The sequence below is a fragment of the Lagenorhynchus albirostris genome, chromosome 15, assembly GCF_949774975.1.
Source record: "Lagenorhynchus albirostris chromosome 15, mLagAlb1.1, whole genome shotgun sequence".
Lineage (NCBI taxonomy): Eukaryota > Metazoa > Chordata > Mammalia > Artiodactyla > Delphinidae > Lagenorhynchus > Lagenorhynchus albirostris.
In genome coordinates, this window is record NC_083109.1 from 22656924 (window position 1) to 22675683 (window position 18760).

Below are 18760 nucleotides of genomic sequence, written 5' to 3' on the forward strand. Positions count from 1 at the left end.
AGAAGGATGACCACAGTCACGTACCAGCTGCTGCTCACCGACCCTTCTTTCAGTTTCTGTGGACTGCTTGTAATTCAGCACTTGGAGGTTTCAGATCCCAAAGGACTGCACATGCAAGGGGACATTCTGATGGCATCATGCTGGGTGCTGAAGCAGCAGTCTGCTATCTGGGAGCCCCCAAGCCAGCAAGGGATAGTGGACCAGGCACAGGTTGGGCTTCTGGGAGCACAGAAGGGGAATCTGCTTTTCAGCCTGGGGCCTCAGAGAAGGCTCTGAGAGAGATGAATCCTCAGCTGAGGCTTAAAATCGGAGAATTTTGCCAAGAACAAAAGGCTTGAAGGGCTTCCCAGGCAGAGGGAATGGCTTGAGCAAAGGAGTAGAAGCAATGGGGGATGACGAGAGGAGAGGCAAGCAGTTTGGGGAGGGGCTGGCCTGCAGTGAGTTTACAAAGGAGAGATCTTGAACTTTGCCAAGTATAGAAGGGACCACAAAGGGAGAATACGTGCTACAAAAGGACCGGAAAAAGTGTGAGAGTCATGGTCCACATTTTCAGCGTTAAGAAGATAAAAGGAGGGGTGACCACGGCCTAGCGACGGAGCAGGTATCACTGCGCACCCGCTAATGCCCTGTATTCCTTTGGCAAGTACCTCCCTGGACCTCTGTTCCCCCTCTTAGAAAGGCTCTAGGCATACTGGGCGCAAAGGATACGCTGGTGTGATGGGACCCAGTTAGTGACTCCCTGGGCGTGGCGTAGCTGAGGAGGTGTAACATGGCAAAGTCTGGGCTGGAAAGAACTTGGACAAAGCGGGCGGGGCAACAAGAGTCTTGAACACCAGTTTGCGCACGCACCTTGAGTGAAGCCGGCGTTCTGCGTGTGCGCTTGCGCGAGCCGTGGAGGCCACCGCCGGCGCATGCGCCCTCGGCTGGCGGGAGTTTCACCGGAGGCGGGGCTGGCGCGGGCGGCGGATCGCCAAACGGGCCGAGACCCGGAAGGAGCAGACGCTTTGGCGCAGGGCGTGCGGCGGTCTCCGGGGCCGCGGAGAGTGGCCTGAGGCCTTGTTTTTCGGGGACGGAGGCTTGGGGCTGGACGGGCGTCGCTCTGAGGTTAGGAAGTCGCAGACCTCTCCCTGTACGCGGCCCCGCTTACCCGCGCGCCATCCTCTTTGGGGCCGGACACCTCGGCCCAGCCCAGACCCAACCCGTCGTCACCCCCGACAGCGGGGACTAGGGGGGCGCTGCAGCCATCTCCGGGTAAGAGGAGACCCGAGGCCGGGCTGCGCCTCTCGCTCGGGGCCTGTTTGCCGAGCCAGCGGTCTAAACTCCAGAACAGTGGTTGAAGGCTGGGGGTGGGTCTCAGGCCGGGGTTGGAATTTCGCCTCTGCTCCAGGCTGGCCGCACAACAAGTTTGGGCCAGGCTTTTGCCCCTCTGAACCTCAGTTCTGTCTGCAACGTGGAATTGATGATGGTACTTACAGAGCTGTGGAAAGGATTAAACGGGATAGTGATGCAAGTAAATTGTTTGCATACACACACAGGTCCTGGCATGTAATAAGCGCTTAGCGGGCGGCAGTGATTGCTGCTATTATCCAGGCTTTCATCTGAGTGATACAGTCGTTACTGGGGCGATGTAGATCCTCGACCTACCCCTCGTCGTTTTGTTATCTTTGCCATGTTGTCCCGTCGCAGATACTCATTTCTCTTTACTAAGCACCCCGCAACGCACCGATTTCTGTTGGGGATGGGGGTGGGGGAAGCATAGACTATGTAGAGATGCCTCAGTCATGTCCCTGCCCTTTTCCAATCCGTTAGTTGTCTGTAACAGGCTCTAGAAATACAGTCTGGCCGGCGAGGCAGACATGTAAACGGACTTTACAGCCAGTGCTAGGGAGACCTAGGGGTGGAGCGGAGCAGCCAACTCTGTCAAAGAGAAGTGGTGTGAAAGCTTCACACTTGAGCTCGATTGGGAAGGATGAATAAGCTTTACAGGCAATGTGTGCAAAGAGTCAAAAGTGGTGCATGGAATGGGAGTGGCAGGAGAAAGCAGGAATGGGTACTAGTTAGGACTAGCTTCTGGAAGGTGTTGAGTACACTGGAGGAATCTCTGCTGCTGTCTAAAGAATGGTTTGGAGGGAATTCCCCAGCGGTTCGATGGTTAGGACTCCGTGCTGTCACTGTGAGGGCCAGGGTTCAGTCCCTGGCGGGGGAACTAAGATCCCACAAACGGCGCGGCCAAAAGTAAAATAAATAAAATAAATAAGAATGGATTGGAGAGGAGCAATGCTGCATGTAGGAAAAACTAGTGGAGAGACTGTTAGATTCTTGAGGGAGGTGGGGGAGAGTGGTAGAAATTATGAGATCTGAACTAAATCGATAACCGGAAACGGGGAAGAGTTGTAGAGACTGTTGGAAGTAGAATGAACAGGCCTTTGGATCTTAGAATTAATCAAGGATAATGTGATTTTTTCATGTTTTGAAGACCATGTAGATCATAATGCCATCAACTGAACTATGCACTTAGGCACTTGTTAAACACAAAATAATTGGGAAATAAGATGGGCTACATGTTAAGGTGAGTATTTCTAGAGATGAATTCTGTAGAAATTGAGAACAGGGGGTGATGAGCTGTGCAGATGTTCTCTGGAGGAGGTGGGTGAGGCGGGGTTGGACTGGGCCTTCTCAGGCAGGTAGAATTTCATGGGGCAAAGAGGGGCAGTTCAAAGAGATTAGAGAGCACAAGGCCGATTCTGGGGTAGTAAATCCCTAGCAAGACTGGGACTGAAACGTGGAGAACAGATCACCTCCTTTTCCTGTTTTCAGGGTTCTCCACCCAGGATGACTTCTAGATCAGAGATTGTAGAAGGTGAGTACTGTAGTGACATTCTTGGGTTCAGGTTCCTGAGCTTTACCTAAATACTTTCCTGGCTCCTGGTGGACTTGAAAGCACTTACTCACGTATTTGCAAAGATGCTTCCTCAGTGTTTCCATGATCTGGGGCATACATTTCCTTTTTCCACTTTTTTGCACAGATACTTAGCTGTGATGGGATTGATTCTGTATTTTGACTTTTTTATAACAAGTGCTAGAAGAGGAACCAGTGGCATCTAAGACTCATGATCATCAATTGGAATCAGATCCCAACCCTGCGGAAGCATGTGGTAATTCGTCCACCTCCCTGGAGATGACTGAAGGCGTTTCAAAGAAACAGATTCACCTTGGCTCTAGCCCTAAAAAGGGGGAAAGTTGTGATCCCAGCCACCAGGAAGGACTTCAGTCCAGGTCCCTTTATTTGTCCCCCAAAGAACAGTGTGCCCGTCATCAAGACAGGAGGCAATCCTGGCGGCGAGCAAGTATGAAAGAAACGAACCGGCGGAAGTCACTGCCTCCCTTTCATCAGGGCATCACAGGTGGGGTGCCATGTACATAAGACAATGGAGTTCCAGCTCAGATAAGAGGCAGTGAGGTATGGGAGACAGATAGACTTGACTTTGCTGCTTACTAGCTATGTGACTGAGCAAATCTCTCTGAGCTTCAGTTTCCTCATCTGTAGGAGTATCCTAAGATTATAAGTACTGATGTCAAACACCTAGTAAGTATTCAGTATCATTGCTATTTATATCATGTTATTAGCTACCCACCGTAATCTATACCATGAACAGAAAATCTGATTTATGGTTGTTCAACACTCACCTCTGCTAAGTGAATGTTCAACATTCGCCTTTGCTAGAAGTAAAGATTTCTTCCTGTGGCTTTCGGCCTCATATCCTTAAGCAGAACAGAAGGTGGATGGGTCGCTACCTGATTTTAGGCTTTATAACTGAAAATATCTCAGTTATATTTTCACATAAAAGGACACATAAAAATATCTAGGATAAAAACCTAGTTTTTTAGACATGCTGTATTTGAATGTGATTTTGTATGAATTTATAATAATAGCATCTCAGTAAGCGTTAAAGTACAAGATTTAATATGGAAAGTAACACATTTCAGGAAGACCTTACTAGCTGTGTGACCTTGAGCAGGTCCCTTAACCTCCTTTGCCTTACGGTCCTCATCAGTAAACAGGATGAAATAATACCTATTTTACGGGGTTGTGTGAGAATTAAATGAGTTGATATATAGCACAGTACTTGGCACATGGTAAAGAAATAGTTCAGGTGTTAAGCTGTGGTGATTATTTTAAAGACATCACCTCACTTCCAGATGGTCTCATGTTTAGAAGGAATTCTGGGTAAAAACAGCCATGTAGCATATCAGAAAATTGCCACCACAATTAGGCTCATGCACTTTACTCCATGGACGTGCCAAGAAGCTTCAGTTTCCTAAGATTGCCCTAACCTGCATCTCTGTTCCAGAGCATGTGGGCCTAAAGTTCTGTGTAATAGAAAATTACTGATGCATAATAAGATTTGTTATCTCCTGGTCACTACCAGCCACTTGCCAAGTTTCTTTGGTTATAGGCAGAAGGTATCCAGTTTTTCATGACTAAAAGCAAGGAGAAGTAATCTAGAGAGGGCACAAAAGAACTTTAAAAACACAGCCAGCTGAAGCTGGAGGGCAAAAAGACATGTATCTCTCCCAATTCTCAAAGCAAATTTCCTTTGCTGTATAATAGTTGATGTTTTTAAATGAACATAATCGAAAAAACAGTATCTATGTCTTCTAGTTGTTTGAGGATTCAGTGGCATAATTATGTAAAATGCCCGTTCAGTTCTGGCTGACTCACTGTGTGACCTTGGGCAAGTTACCTATTACCTAACCTTTGTCAAATGGAGTTGATAAGATACTTGGGACTTCCCTGGCGGTCCAGTGGTTAAGACTCCGTGCTTCCACTGCAGGGGGCAGTGGTTTGATCCCTGGTCTTGGAAGATCCCACATGCCGGGCAGTGTGGGGAAAAAAATAAAAAAAGATTCACCCAGATAAGATACTTGCCTCAAGTTTTAATGAGGTGTGTATAGCATTTAATAAAATGCCTTTTAGATAGCAGGTGTTCAACAAATTACTATTAATGTATCATTAGGTCATTAAGGAGAGGCAGCATGGTATTAGTGGGAAAACAGGTTTTGGTGATGGACTTGGGGTTGAATTCTGGCTCCACCAGTCTCTGGCTTCAAACGAGTTATATCCCCTCTGAGCTTCAATTTCCCCATCCGTAAAATGGAGCTCATAGTTTATAAGAAGATTCTTAAGACAGTGTATGTATGTATGTATGTATTCATTCATTCATTCATTCATTCATGGCTGCTCCACACAGCACGTGGGATCTTACTTCCCCGACCAGGGATCAAACCCGCGCCCCCTTCACTGGGAGCACGGAGTCTTTAGCCACTGGACTGCCAGGGAAGTCCCAAGACAGTATTTAAAGCACACTGCAGTGCCTGTCATAGAAATACTGAAATAATCCCACCTCCTTTCTTCAAATGATGAATATAAAACATAAAAGGAGTTAAATTTTTTTTAATCTACGTTGTTTATCAAGACAAGATTTTAATATAGTACATAAAAGGTTCTTATAACTTTTCAAAGTTAGGATGCACAGATGGGTAAATGTCATTCTTTGGTGATCTTGAACAAATTAGATGTGACTATATATGAATTCTCCCTTTAATTAGAGAAGGCTGCTTGGGTTTTCTTAAGTTGGACTGCATCAAGGGGGAGGGAATTTTTCAGTTTTTTTTACTTTGCTAACTGTCTAAGTATCCATCTCCTTCAATGCGGTGATATTTTATGTTAGAGCTCTGCAGATCCATCAGTGTCAACATAGCAGAAAGCAAACGGCTGGGCTGTCTCCTGCTTTCCAGTTTCCAGGTGAGAGTCTCACGATTGGGAAATGCTTTCTTTTTCTTTTCTTTTCTTTTTTTTTTTTTAAACTGTTAACTGTGACATCCCCAAAGGGAGATCAAATACTGTGTGATTTATCGGTTAAGGGTAAAAGATATTTCTCTCTAGTGGGATTAATTTAAAAGCCAGCTTTAATCCCAGGAGCTGATCTGTCTCTGGACTAGGCTCTACCAGTCCCATCGGTGCTGCTGTCACTGAGCACTTAACAGTCAGATTTCCCTGATCTAGTATATTTTGCTCACTGGCAGCAAATGATGGGAATTTACAGTGAGTGGAGGTCAAATCTAAGTTTAAGCAGTCATTTGAGGTCTGACTGCATTCTAAGTTGGTGTTATATGGCTGACTGGTGATCACATCAGTTTAGATAAGCAAGTCATTTGTGTGAATTAAATGACCATTGTTTTTCCTGAATCAAAAATCAAATCATATAGTCTAGGCAACAAAGAGTTTTTCCCTTACCTTTTGATTTTCTCATTTTGTTTTGTTTATATGAAAAATCTTAGGTGTAGAATTAAATCATGTTTACTCACATTTATTAAACATCATAAAATTACATGAACTCGGGACTGGCCTGGGAAATCTTGGTTGTACTGAAAATGCTTTTCTTTATTTAGTTCTCTGTTCAGAAACTTGAACCTTTCCTAAGGGGCACTGAGGGCTTCAGTCTTGAAAATTTTAGAGCCAAAGGTAAGTTACTAAGACTAGACAAGTGAGCTTTGACCTTGGTCTGTACCTTCTATGAAGGTCAATTGAAGCCCCATTCTCAGGATCCCCATTTACAGGAACTGCTGCCTCACAAAACCAGCTCCCCTCCTTTTTTGGGGAGTTGCATTAAAAAAATAAGAGTATATGTTTATGAAGTTCAGAAGGTCCAAAAGTGAAGAAAGTGAGCCTCTCTTCCACCGTGACCCCAATCACAGTTCTTTCCTCCCAGAGGCAACCGCAGTCACCAGCTTCTTGTGTATCCTTGCAGAAAGATTTATTGCATTTCTAAACATTTATCCATTGAAATCAAATGAGTAAACCACTCTACACTGTTCTTTACCTTGTGTTTTTTTAACTTAATTTATCTTGCAGATAATTCTATATCACACTTATAGAGCCATCTTGACATTTTAGTAGCTCCATGATACTCCATTTTATAAATGTACCATATTTGATTTAACCAGTTTTTTACTGATGGACTTTTAGAGTTGTTTTCAGTCTTCTACTGTTGCAATGAATGGATAATGAATACCTTTTTATACAAGCCTTTTGGCACATATTCAAGTAAAAGTAAGATAAATTTCTAGATTGGAAATTAGCTAGTGTAATTATACTGTAACTAAAAGTTTAGATTTTTTACTATTTAATTGGTGATAAAAGGTATTTTTTTGTACTTTTAATCTGTTTCTTTTTCTTTTGAAGAGGATAATAATTTTTTCATATTTTTAGAGGAGAGCCATTTGTGCTTTATTTTCTGTGTATTGTCTGTCCATATCCTTTGTTCACTTTTAAAAATTGGGATATTGGCTCTTTTATATTGATTTTGTAGGAACTCTTTATATATTAAGGAAATTAGCTGTTTGTGATGTAAGTTACAAATATTCTTTCCCGGAATCAGTTTTCAGCTTTCCAGAAAGTAGCTATTCTCCTTACAGTGTCATTACACAATCATCCAGGTCAGAAATACTCAGTGTTACCCACTTAAAAGACCTAGAAAATACATGAACTCAGACTTACTTGCCAGTTAAAGCTATTTATCTCAGAACTGCACTATCACCATAATTAGAGTAGATATGCCCAGGTTATTTTGATAGCTGTTTTAACATATCTTTTCCCCTCTGCATTCCTCACCTGAATTTAATTGTGAACTATTCCAAATTTAAGCAGAGACCTGTTTTTACCTTATGCCCATAATTCTTTATTTGTCTCCAACATTTCTCATTACACTCTTGCCCATTGCCTGACTTCTGTAATGTTCTTCCACCCAGTGCCAGCAGATCAAATCGCTTGAAAAGAATGAAATGTCCATGCAGATACATCTTTTTTTTTTTTTTTTTTTTTTTTGCGGTACACGGGCCTCTCAGTGTTGTGGCCTCTCCCGTTGCGGAGCACAGGCTCCGGACGCGCAGGCCCAGCAGCCATGGCTCACGGGCCCAGCTGCTCCGCGGCATGTGGGATCTTCCCAGACCGGGGCACAAACCCGTGTCCCCTGCATCGGCAGGCGGACTCTCAACCACTGCGCCACCAGGGAAGCCCCAGATACATCTTTTTAACTGCTTTTTCACCAGTCAAGTGTAAAAAACACTATTATAAATGTTATAAAGAGGAGTTGTCTTTCATTTTATCTATACCTATCCAAAGAGAAAAGATAAAATCTTCCTGCATATTTATACCACTTTTTTAAATGGGTGAGAATGTAACAGGGGACCGTAGAGCTGGGACCACATTAAGTACGTTATATCTTTGTCAGCAGCTCACTGTGAAAATTTGTATTCTCTTTATTTTATAACATAAAATTTTATTCTATTCTCTCTAGCATCTTCTCTTTCTGAAGAATTGAAACATTTTGCAGACAGACTGGAAAGTGATGGAACTCTACAAAAATGTTTTGAAGATTCAGAAGGGTAAGAGCAATTCCTCTTCTGTCCAAAATTATAATTGAATTAGGACTTTCTATTTATTTATTTAAAAAATTTTTTTAAACATATTTATTTATTTGGCCACACTGGGTCTCAGTTGCGGCACGCGGGATCTTTGTTGCCGTGTGTGGATCTTCGTTGCGGCATGCGGGATCTAGTTCCCTGACCAGGGATCGAACCCGGGCCCCCTTCATTGGGGTTGCAGAGTCTTAGCCACTGGACCACCAGGGAAGTCCCTAAAAAATTTTTAATTAAAGGACAGTTGATTTACAATGTTGTATTAGTTTCTGGTGTACAGCAAAGTGATTCAGCTACATATACATATATTCTTTTCCATTATGGTTTATTACAGGATATTGAATGTTGTTCCCTGTGCTATACAGTAGGACCTTGTTGTTTATCTATTTTATATACACTAGTTTGTATCTGCTAATCCCAAACTCCTAATTTATCTCTCCCCACCCCCTTTCCCCTTTGGTAACCATAAGTTTTTTTTATTTTTTCTTTTTTAAAGATTTTTATCTTTATTATTTATTTATTTTTATTTATTTTTGGCTGTGTTGGGTCTTAGTTGCAGCACGCAGGACCTTCGTTGAGGCATGCAGGATCTTTCATTGCAGCGTGTTGGTTTCTCTCTAATTGTGCAGGTTTTCTCTTCTCTAGTTGTGGTGCACAGGCTCCGGGGCGTGCAGGCTCAGTAGTTGTGGTGCGTGGGCTTAGTTGCCCTGCGGCATGTGGAATCTTAGTTCCCTGACAGGGATCAAACCCGCGTCCCCTGCATTGTAAGGCGGATTCTTTACCAATGGACCACCAGGGGAGTCCCCCATAAGTTTGTTTTCTATGTCTGTGAGTCTGTTTCTGTTCTGTAAATAAGTCATTTGTGTTGTATTTTAGTTTCCATGTATAAGTGATATCATATGGAATTTGTCTTTCTTTGTCTGACTTACTTAGTATAATAATCTCTGGGTCCATCCATGTTGCTGCAAATAGCATTATTTCATTATTTTTTATGGCTGAGTAATACTCCAGTGTGTGTGTGTGTGTGTGTGTGTGTGTGTGTGTGTGTGTGTGTGTGTGTGTGTGTGTGTGTGTGTGTGTGTGTACACACATATGCCACATCTTTATTCACCTGTTGATGGACACTTAGGTTGGTTCCATGTCTTGGCTATTGTATAATGCTGCTATGAACATTGGGATGCATGTATCTATTTGAATTAGAGTTTTCATCTTTTCTGGACATATGCCCAGGAGTGGGGTTGCTGGATCATATGGTAATTCTATTTTTAGTTTTCTAAGGAACTTCCATACTGTTCTGCATAGTAGCTGCACCAACTTACATTCCCACCAACAGTGTTAGGAGGGTTCCCCTTTTTCCACAGCATTTATTATTTGTAGACTTTTTTTTCTCACCACGCGGCTTGTGAGATCTCAGTTCCCCAACCAGGGATTGAACCCAGGCCACGGCAGTGAAAATCTGGAATCCTAACCACTAGGAGACCAGGGAACTCCCTGTAGACTTTTTAATGATGGCCATTCTGATGGGTATGAGGTGATACTTCATTGTAGTTTTGATTTGCATTTCTCTAATAATTAGCGATGTTGAGCATCTTTTCATGTGCCTGTTGGCCATCTGTATGTATGTCTTCCTTGGAGAAATAAAACTTTTTATTTTAACTAGACAGTTGTTCATGCACTCAACAAACATTCATCTAGCATCTCCTATGTACCAGGCTCTTCTAGAAGCTGGAGATAAATAGTGGTAAATAATCAAATAAGATCTCTCTTCATATACATTGTAATAGGAGAGACAGTCAAACAAATACATAGAAAATAATGATTTCAGATAGTGATAATCTAAGAAGTCAGTAAATATGAGAGTGACTTGAGGGGTGGGCACCTTTAGCTAGAGTGTTCAGAGAAGTCCTCTAGTGATTTGACCTTTGCACTGAGACCTATAAGACCTGGATGGTGAGAAGGAGCCAGCCATGGAAAGCTGAGAGGAAAAGTGCTCTTCAGATCTTCACTAGCCATGCAAGTTGGAGATAAATTTATGTTCTTTAGCTGTTGGCAAGCAAGAATATTAGGAGAAATTTTGCAGTCGCACCCCCAAACTGGTCGTTCCTCTTCAGGGGCAGCACCCACCCCTCTACCCACAGCCTGTAACACATCATGTAACTTGGGCTTACACTTTTGACTTCACAAAGGTCTACCTTTCTGTGGATCCTTAGAATTAACATAACTACTCAGGAAATGAAAAATACTTTAGTTCAACATAGCTTCTCTTTTAATACAGTATATATATATATTTTTTCCATCAGCACTCCTTTATTGTTTTTCACTGTGCGTATCTTACCATGAGAGAATTACATTTGTCAGGCAGCACTGAAGCTATTTATTCCCTTCTTATTCCATTAATTAAACTATAATACAATCGCTTGGGTTGCCCATAACCAGTCGTTGGAAGATTAACATAGGATGCTATTCTTTTTTTTTTTTTTTTTTTTTTTTTTTTACTGTACGCGGACCTCTCACTGTTGTGGCCCCTCCCCCTGCGGAGCATAGGCTCCGGACGCGCAGGCTCAGCGGCCATGGCTCACGGGCCCAGCCGCTCCGCGGCATGTGGGATCTTCCCGGACCGGGGCATGAACCCGTGTCTCATGCATCGGCAGGCGGACTCTCAACCACTGCGCCACCAGGGAAGCCCTAGGATGCTATTCTTTAGCTCATATTTGACCTCTGCGTGGTAATGAAACAGCAGTAAGGTTTATATCCCCATAACTTAATGCAGTATATTTAAGCCACAGGCTGCTGCATGTCAGCCAGAGGTGATAGAGGCTGTTTCTCACAGGCCTTGGTAGGAAAACACGAACGGTGACACAACTGATTTGCTTTTGCCAGGTAGAGTACCAAGTACATCTGCAAAATTTTGGCATTTTCAATGCCTCCTGCTTTTCCTTTAGGATTGATGGCCCTACAGAGCCGAGGCATTGGTTTAAGTAAAACATATCCAACCAGTAGCTTCAGTTTAAGTGGGAAGACAAGATGGTTATATGGAAAAGTATTGTTGGTTCTTAAAAGATATTAAGATTTTGATTAGTGGGAAGGGAAGAGGCTAAAAAACGGCGTGAACAGAACTTTGGAGATTGAAACCCTCAGATGTTTGATGCTGAATGGCATTATATGAGACCAAATAGATAAAGGGTAATAGGAATCAAAGTTAATGAGCTGGACAGAACCAGAACCTTAAGTGAACCTTAAGTGCCAGGTTAAGGAGTTTTGGGTTTTCTTCTGAATGTAGTGGAGGGTCACAGAATTTTTAAGCAAGGAAAAAAATTAAAGGAATATTTTAAGAAAGGTTAATCTGGCTGTGTGCGAATTAGAATTGGTGAGAGAAATAGATGATGAAGAGACCCACTGAGAAAGCTGTTACCTGGTGCAAAAGTGAAATAGAGCCCAAGAATAAATATTTGTTGAAAGATAAATTCTGGGACTTCCCTAGTGGCACAGTGATTAAGAATCCGCCTGCTGGGCTTCCCTGGTGGCGCAGTGGTTGACAGTTCGCCTGCCGATGCAGGGGACACGGGTTCGTGCCCCGGTCCAGGAAGATCCCACATGCCGCAGAGCGGCTGGGCCTGTGAGCCATGGCCGCTGAGCCTGCGCATCCGGAGCCTGTGCTCTGCAACGGGAGAGGCCACAACAGTGAGAGGCCCGCGTACCGAAAAAAAAAAAAAAGAATCCGCCTGCCAATGCAGGGGACACGGGTTCTAGCCCTGGTCCAGGAAGATCCCACACGCCGCGGAGCAACTAAGCTCGTGCACCACAACTACTGAGCCTGTGCTCTAGAGCCCGTGTGCCACAACTACTGAGCCCATGCGCCTAGAGCCCGTGCTGTGCAGCAAGAGAAGCCACCGCAATGAGAAGCCCACACACCACAACAAAGCCCTTGCTCAGCGCTACTAGAGAAAGCCTGCATGCAGTAAGGAAGACCCAATGCAGCCAAAAAAAAATAAAGAAAACTTTTTAAATAAATAAATAAATTTAAATCTTCAGAGAAGTTTTTTTTTTTAAAGAAGGATAAATTCTGAACATGTTTTATTGCCATTAAAATTATGTAAGGTGTCCATAGCAAGTGCTCTTGGAAGGTTTGTGTTAATCTCATCATCCTGTCTGTATTCTAGAAGAGCACCAGATTTGTCTCTGGAAACATCAGTGGCTGAGATGAAGGAATATATAACAAAGTAAGTGAAAATGAGTGAACCTTTGTTGAAAAATCTAAATCCATCTGGGGAAAATAACTAAACCTGGGAAAAAGGAATAGTAAACATCCTGTTCAGTGTGTCAATACTAGTGTATCCCCACTGGAAGTTAGACAGCTGCACACTGGGATTTTATGGGCTGTACTGATGGCCAGTTTCATAGAATGGAGTCTAGAGACTAAAGATGTGGATTTGCTATTAAGAACTCATGTTTGATTTGATTAAATTAATAGCCTCTGAATTGGTCATGCTTTCTCATCCTTTTATGACCTTTTTATTCATATCTTAGGACCAGAGTAGACACCTAATACACTTATTGTTGCCCTGAGTGATTCAGAGTGAGATGATCAAAAATTAACTGAATTTTTTTCTGTTCCTATAGGTTTTCTTTAGAACGTCAGAGTTGGGATCAGCTCTTGCTGCGCTACCAGGAGGAGGCTGAAGAGATCATATCCAGGTTAAATCTGTGACAGGAAATAGGAAGCTTTAACCTTGTGGAATTTGATTTGAATTGATTTCAGTTCTCTTAGCACAAATTGAACGATGAACCCATTCTTAGAGGCCAATCAACTCATCAGATCTCTGTAATGTGTACATTAGCACTTTGTAAATGGAGAGTGAGGGGGAAGGGAAGGAAGAGTTGTCACTATTTTCAGTCAAAGAACAGAATTGCCTCTGTTCTGTGTCCTTGGCTGCCATTCCACATCCTGGGGGAGACAGGCACATTTCTGGCCTGTACCTGGCAACCTGGGGCTGGGCCAAGAACAGTATCAAGGGACTTCAATGAGCACATGGCCTTTGAGCTGCAGGTATGGGAGAGAACCCTGGCCAGGCCTTCATGGAGATACAGACATGAAATGGGTAATGGAAGATGAGGTGTAGGAGAGAGAGGATCTTTGTCTGGGTCTTGAAGGCATAAGAAAATGGGTAAGTGCTAGATTTTGATTTCATTTTACCATCCAAACCAGTGATTTTAAGCTTTTTTTCCCAAACAGAATCTTAGCTAGAAATGGAACTATAAAACATTAGCCAAAATAGTAATTGCAGAAGCGGCCTGTTAGAGACGTGCTTTGAGGAACACAGTTGGAGAAACGCCCCCAATCTCAGCATTGATGGTTATTAGTTACTTTCTTCACCCTTTAAATGTTCCATTTATGAAGATAGATAATGTATAAGATGGCAGTTTCAGAATAAAAACTTTTGATGGGGCATAGCTTAATAGTTAAGAGGAATGCTTCTGGAAGCAGACTGTCTATTCAAATCCTGACTACTCCTTACTTCTGTGACCTTGGGCGATCTGAAGTGCCTCATTTGAAAATGGGGATAATATTAGTTCATACCTCGTTGGGTTATTATGAGGGTTAAACAAGGTTAAATGGAAAGTGCTTAGCTGTGTCTGGCACCCAGTAAGCACTCAGTACCTTGTAGTCACTGTTACTAAAGAGTCATCGTCAGTTTTCATGAATTGTCCAGTATATTCAGTTTGTGGTTGGGGTTTTTTGGCCACACACCGTGCAGCTTGCAAGACATTAGTTCCCCAGCCAGGGATCAAACCCACACCCTCGGCCATGAAAGCCCGGAGTCCTAACCACTGGACCTCGAGGGAATTCCCTATATTCAGCTACTTTAGATAATTGAAGTGGGCCAGCATCTCTTTGGTAAAAGATTATAGACGTTGACTTCAGGATAGCAGGCTTTGGCTTTACCCCAAGTGTAGTCCTTTTTGTAAATGGACCTTACTGTTAGGTGGAGTCAGCTAACCTTCTAGCATTTCCTGGAGTCCAGGGGTATAAAAATATTAATATTGGATAATGATCTCAGAATCTCCTGTTAGTTAGAGAGCCTGTACTTTCAGTACAGGGTGTAAGAATATTGATTGAGGTTAATAAAGCCTTCTAGGAGGTTTTTCCCTAGGTAATCTTTACTGTTTTCCCCAGAAAATGATTGTAAAATTATTTGAAAGCTCTTTTGTTTTGTGTTTAGAGGATCAACTGAAACCAAAAATACTGAAGTTGAAGTGGAACCTACAGCATATCTTGGGTCTTCCCAGAGTGAAGTTCTTAATACAAAGCCTGACTACCAGAAAATATTACAGAACCAGAATAAAGTCTTTGATTGTATGGAGTTGGTGGTAAGTTGGGTCATGTTTCTTTTGTTGAGTTATCCAGCTTTGCTACCTTGTCATCCTTGGAAATTAAAAGACGTGGAGAATGTGCGTAATTAGATGAGATAAGAGTATATTCAGCTCTACCTTGGGGAAACATGGAGAGACAATGGAAGAAAAGAAACGAATAAATGGTGATAAGTGTTAATAAATCAGGTGGAAGGAGGGCTGTAGGTTGCTATATAGAGGGGTTGAAGGTCCTGCTAAGGTTCTACTTTAATAAGACTTGAAAGAAATGAGGAATGATCCATGAGGACATTTTGGAGAATAGTAGTGTATCAACCCAAGTATTAACAGGAAGCACATGGCATTTGATATAGGATAATTCAAGGAGAGTCTGTTTACAGAGGGGCTAAGTACAAAAGTGTGGGTTTCAGGAAACCAAAAGTAATCTGGGGCTTAGGGGCAGCTGAGCTGTTACCTGTCGGCTGGAGGGAGGAACAGTTACTGTGGCACCTGGCAGGGAGTCATATAGTGAGTGGGATGCTTTGAGAGAGCCATGACGTTCAGTTGAGAGACACAGCTAACTCGAGATGACCCTTCTGGAAGCAGGCCTGGGTAAAATACCCTGACCTCATTCAGCTCCCTCGCACTTGGCTCCCTCTTGGCCAAGCCCACCCAGAAACCAGAGGACATGGGATCTTGTTGGAGGTTGTGCAGGTCAGCCTGCTGGGGCATGGAGCGGTGTGGAGAAGAGTGGAGTGGGGAAGTCTGGCATAAGCATTCCAGGTTGAAAGAACAGCAAAAGCAAAGCTGAGCAGGAGCTCGCCTGACATGTTTGAGGAGCCTCAAAGACGCCTGGACCCTTACAACTGACAGCTGTCTTTTGTCTGCAGATGGACGAACTGCGAGGATCCATGAAGCAGCTGCACGCCTTTATGGAGGAAAGTACCCAGTGCCTCCAGAAGGTGTCAGTACAGCTCGGTAAGCCTGTCTTAAGGGGACCAGAGCTTGTACTGTTTTATGTCTCATAGCCCTTCGGATGCACACTGCCCTTCAAAACATATGGTCTCAGAGGGTAAGGCCTATATCTGGTGGGGTTTCTTTTCCCCTCACAATAACTATTACGTTGTGGGTACTCAAAGTTGATGGGAAATTTGTAGATGTAAATTCCACAGAAGCACAGGAAACTGAGAATTAAATCTCCACAAACTGTGTTGTTTGGGTAAATCCAAGACTTAAGAAATACCCATTCCTTTTTTCCCTTTTCATTCTTCAAGAATCCACTAAGTGACACATTACTTATCCGTCACTTTTCCTGACCACCTCCAGCCCTAAATTATGTGCTATACATACCTTCATTTCATCATTCATTGGATGGTATTGTGGTTGTAGTTGCAGCTGGCTTTCCTACCAGACTGCCGTCTCGTAGAGGGCGTGTGCTCTCATTTGTTGTTGGGATGCCCTTCTGTGTGTCTGGCGCAGTGTCCACACAGTAAGTTTTCAATAAATGGTGTTTGAATTCAATTGAAGTTTATTTTGTGGCTCCTTTTCTCTGCAGGGAAGAGAAGCACACAACAATTAGATCCTTCACCAGCTCGAAAACTGCTCAAGCTTCAGCTGCGGAAGCAACCTAGCACACGTTGCTCTAAATCTTGTCAGTGACCTTATGCAGCTTTTCTGCCACAGGACGCTCCAGAGGAGAGAAACAGGAAGAGTGCCCCAGTGCACGGCAACTGCACAACGGGCTAAGCTGTGACATCTGCCCTGTTGCCTTTGAAGATAACTGGCTGACTATAAAGCACTTCGATTTTTTTCTTAAAATGATGGAATTAATGCATCTGAAAGAATGTCATATAGAAACTTTTTCCACGAATGTGCAAAATGCTTGAGACTTCTGCTTTGGAATGACCTTCAGAACTAGTGGCCCATTCTTTTAAACGTCCTTCGTGATCAGAAACCTTCCTCTTGTGAAGATGTTTTTCAGGTTTTGAAACAACGCGAAGTCATTCAGGGCCGAATCCAACAAACATTTTAGGGGTCGTTCTGGTTGTAAAGGGAATGAGACTGACGCCTAGTGTGGCTTCGAAGGTGATTTTAGGTAGAGGAGTTGTGAGCATTGCTAGCATCGTGTGGATACATAAATCACATCACAACATGTCCAGATTGAAGGAGGTTCCACTCATTCTCTGTATCCTGATGTCTGTAGTGTGCTTTAGCTTTTAATAGTGAGTCGACATCCTAAATCCTGGATTCATGGCAAGAAGGGGTTAAGTACCTCTTTTTATTGTTCTCCATGTTTGTTAATAATCTGCGGTATAAGATGGCGCATACTTAAAAGCTTTCCCTTGTCTCTGTGTATATTTTGAGTGTATAAAAAAATGAAAAGGCAGGGAAGGCTCAGCAGAAAATAGGATTCTTTGCCAGGATCTGGAAGTGAACAGTAGTGTGGAGATATGCCTCAGCATTAACTACCAGTAAAACACCAACTAATTTATTGTTGGTGTCTCTTATTCTCTGATCCTCCTATTAGGACAAAATCCATTTCACGTAAATACCCAGTCATTATCCTAAGTCTTAAGCCTTCGCCTAAGCACCAGTTAGTGAGAGGTGATATCTCCTTGCTTTGACCTACATTCCTTATTCTTCCATAGATTTGCAGAGCCCCTGCTGTATGCCACACACAGTTGCAGGAACTGGGAAGAGAGCAAAGAACAAAAACAGACCTAGGACCTCCTTTCATGATGCTCACAGTCTAGTGGGGACAAGGGAACAAGAAGACACGGAACAAGAAGAGAGCCCTTTTCCACAGAAGTGATGTTTTCGTTAACTTGGGAAGGAGAAAGGAGTTAAATAGGGCAGTTATTTGAGGTAAAAGGAGCAGCATTTACAAAGGTCTGAGGCGAGAGAGAAAAGTGTAAGAGCCACGTGAGACAAAGATAATCGAAAGTCATTGGAAGGTTTTGAGAGAGAGAGAGAAAGGGTCAGAGCTTTATTTTTAAAAGATCAGGGACTTCCCTGGTGGTCCAGTGGTTAAGACTCTGCACTTCCACTGCAGGGGGGCGTGGGTTCAGTCCCTGGTCAGGGAATTAAGATTTTGCATGCCACACGGCAGCAGCCAAAAAAAATCACTCCAGTTGCTGTTTGGAGAACAGACAGAAGCAAGTATGTGTGGGTGTGAGAAACCAGTTGGGCTATTGTAGTCATCAGGTGGGGAATGACAACCTGTGCTGGGAGTTGGCAATGGATGAGTGGGGAGTCGTCCACAGTGTCTGGAACATAGCAGGCGTGTCACCTACGTGTTACAAACGCCTAACTGCCACGTATTAACTGACCGAGAAAAAGTTATTTAACCTCTTATTTGTAAGGTTGAGGGAATGATAGAATCTATATCACAGGGATGCTATAAGGGTTAGATTAAATAATGTAAGTTTAGAACAGTGGTATGAATATGATGGAGGGGGTGGGTAATAGAGCAGATAATGAGATGGGAAAGCTTGCAGTTCAGTTTGGGATGCCAAACATGTCAACTAGAACTGTTGGATATACAGGTGGAAAACTGGGTAGGAAAACCTGGACTAGAAATAAAATTTGGAAGTTACTGATACCCAGTTATTAAAGCCTTAAGAGTAGATAATATTGTCCAGAGTAGAGCAAGAAAGGAAACTGGACAGACCCGAGGAAAGCTTTTAAGAATCAGAGGAGTGGTGTGAATTGCCTTCTCTCAGAAGCAGAATAGTATAGTGGAAAGAGTGTAGAATTTGGAGTGAATCTTCATCCTTATCCTCAATTTCCTTTCTGTGAAATGGGGAGAGATCACCTCTCTCCAAAGGTGATTGTACCTCCCCAGCCCCATTTTATCTACTGCATCGTATTACATCTTTTGTTGATAAGAATTTGTTTAAGCCCAAGTATAGGAAGTATGTTTTTGTGTCTT

At 43.1% G+C, this 18760-nt stretch overlaps 1 protein-coding gene across 2 annotated transcripts; it reads left to right on the forward strand.

Annotated features, from left to right (window-relative positions):
* The first annotated feature begins 957 nt into the window (after positions 1–957).
* DSN1 (DSN1 component of MIS12 kinetochore complex) lies at positions 958–17320 on the forward strand. Of its 2 annotated transcripts, none has more exons than XM_060124342.1 (11): positions 958–1104; positions 2818–2860; positions 3078–3404; positions 5733–5806; positions 6454–6526; positions 8361–8448; positions 12642–12701; positions 13102–13176; positions 14703–14850; positions 15720–15807; positions 16385–17320. In XM_060124342.1, the coding sequence occupies exons 2-11, from the start codon at positions 2833–2835 to the stop codon at positions 16486–16488; spliced, it is 1065 nt and encodes a 354-aa protein (XP_059980325.1). In that variant the 5' UTR covers positions 958–1104; positions 2818–2832; the 3' UTR covers positions 16489–17320. The 2 variants fall into 2 exon arrangements, with proteins under 2 accessions (XP_059980325.1, XP_059980324.1); XM_060124341.1 differs by having other exon boundaries at positions 968–1251.
* The last annotated feature ends 1440 nt before the right edge of the window (positions 17321–18760 follow it).

What these genes read in the sequence shown, in the direction of transcription:
- DSN1 (XM_060124342.1), top strand. Translation starts at nt 2,833, where the DNA reads ATGACTTCTAGATCAGAGATTGTAGAAG. An exon ending in TAGATCAGAGATTGTAGAAG is followed by an intron (nt 2,861 to 3,077) that starts GTGAGTACTGTA and finishes TTTTATAACAAG; the next exon opens with TGCTAGAAGAGGAACCAGTG. An exon ending in TCCTGCTTTCCAGTTTCCAG is followed by an intron (nt 5,807 to 6,453) that starts GTGAGAGTCTCA and finishes TTCTTTATTTAG; the next exon opens with TTCTCTGTTCAGAAACTTGA.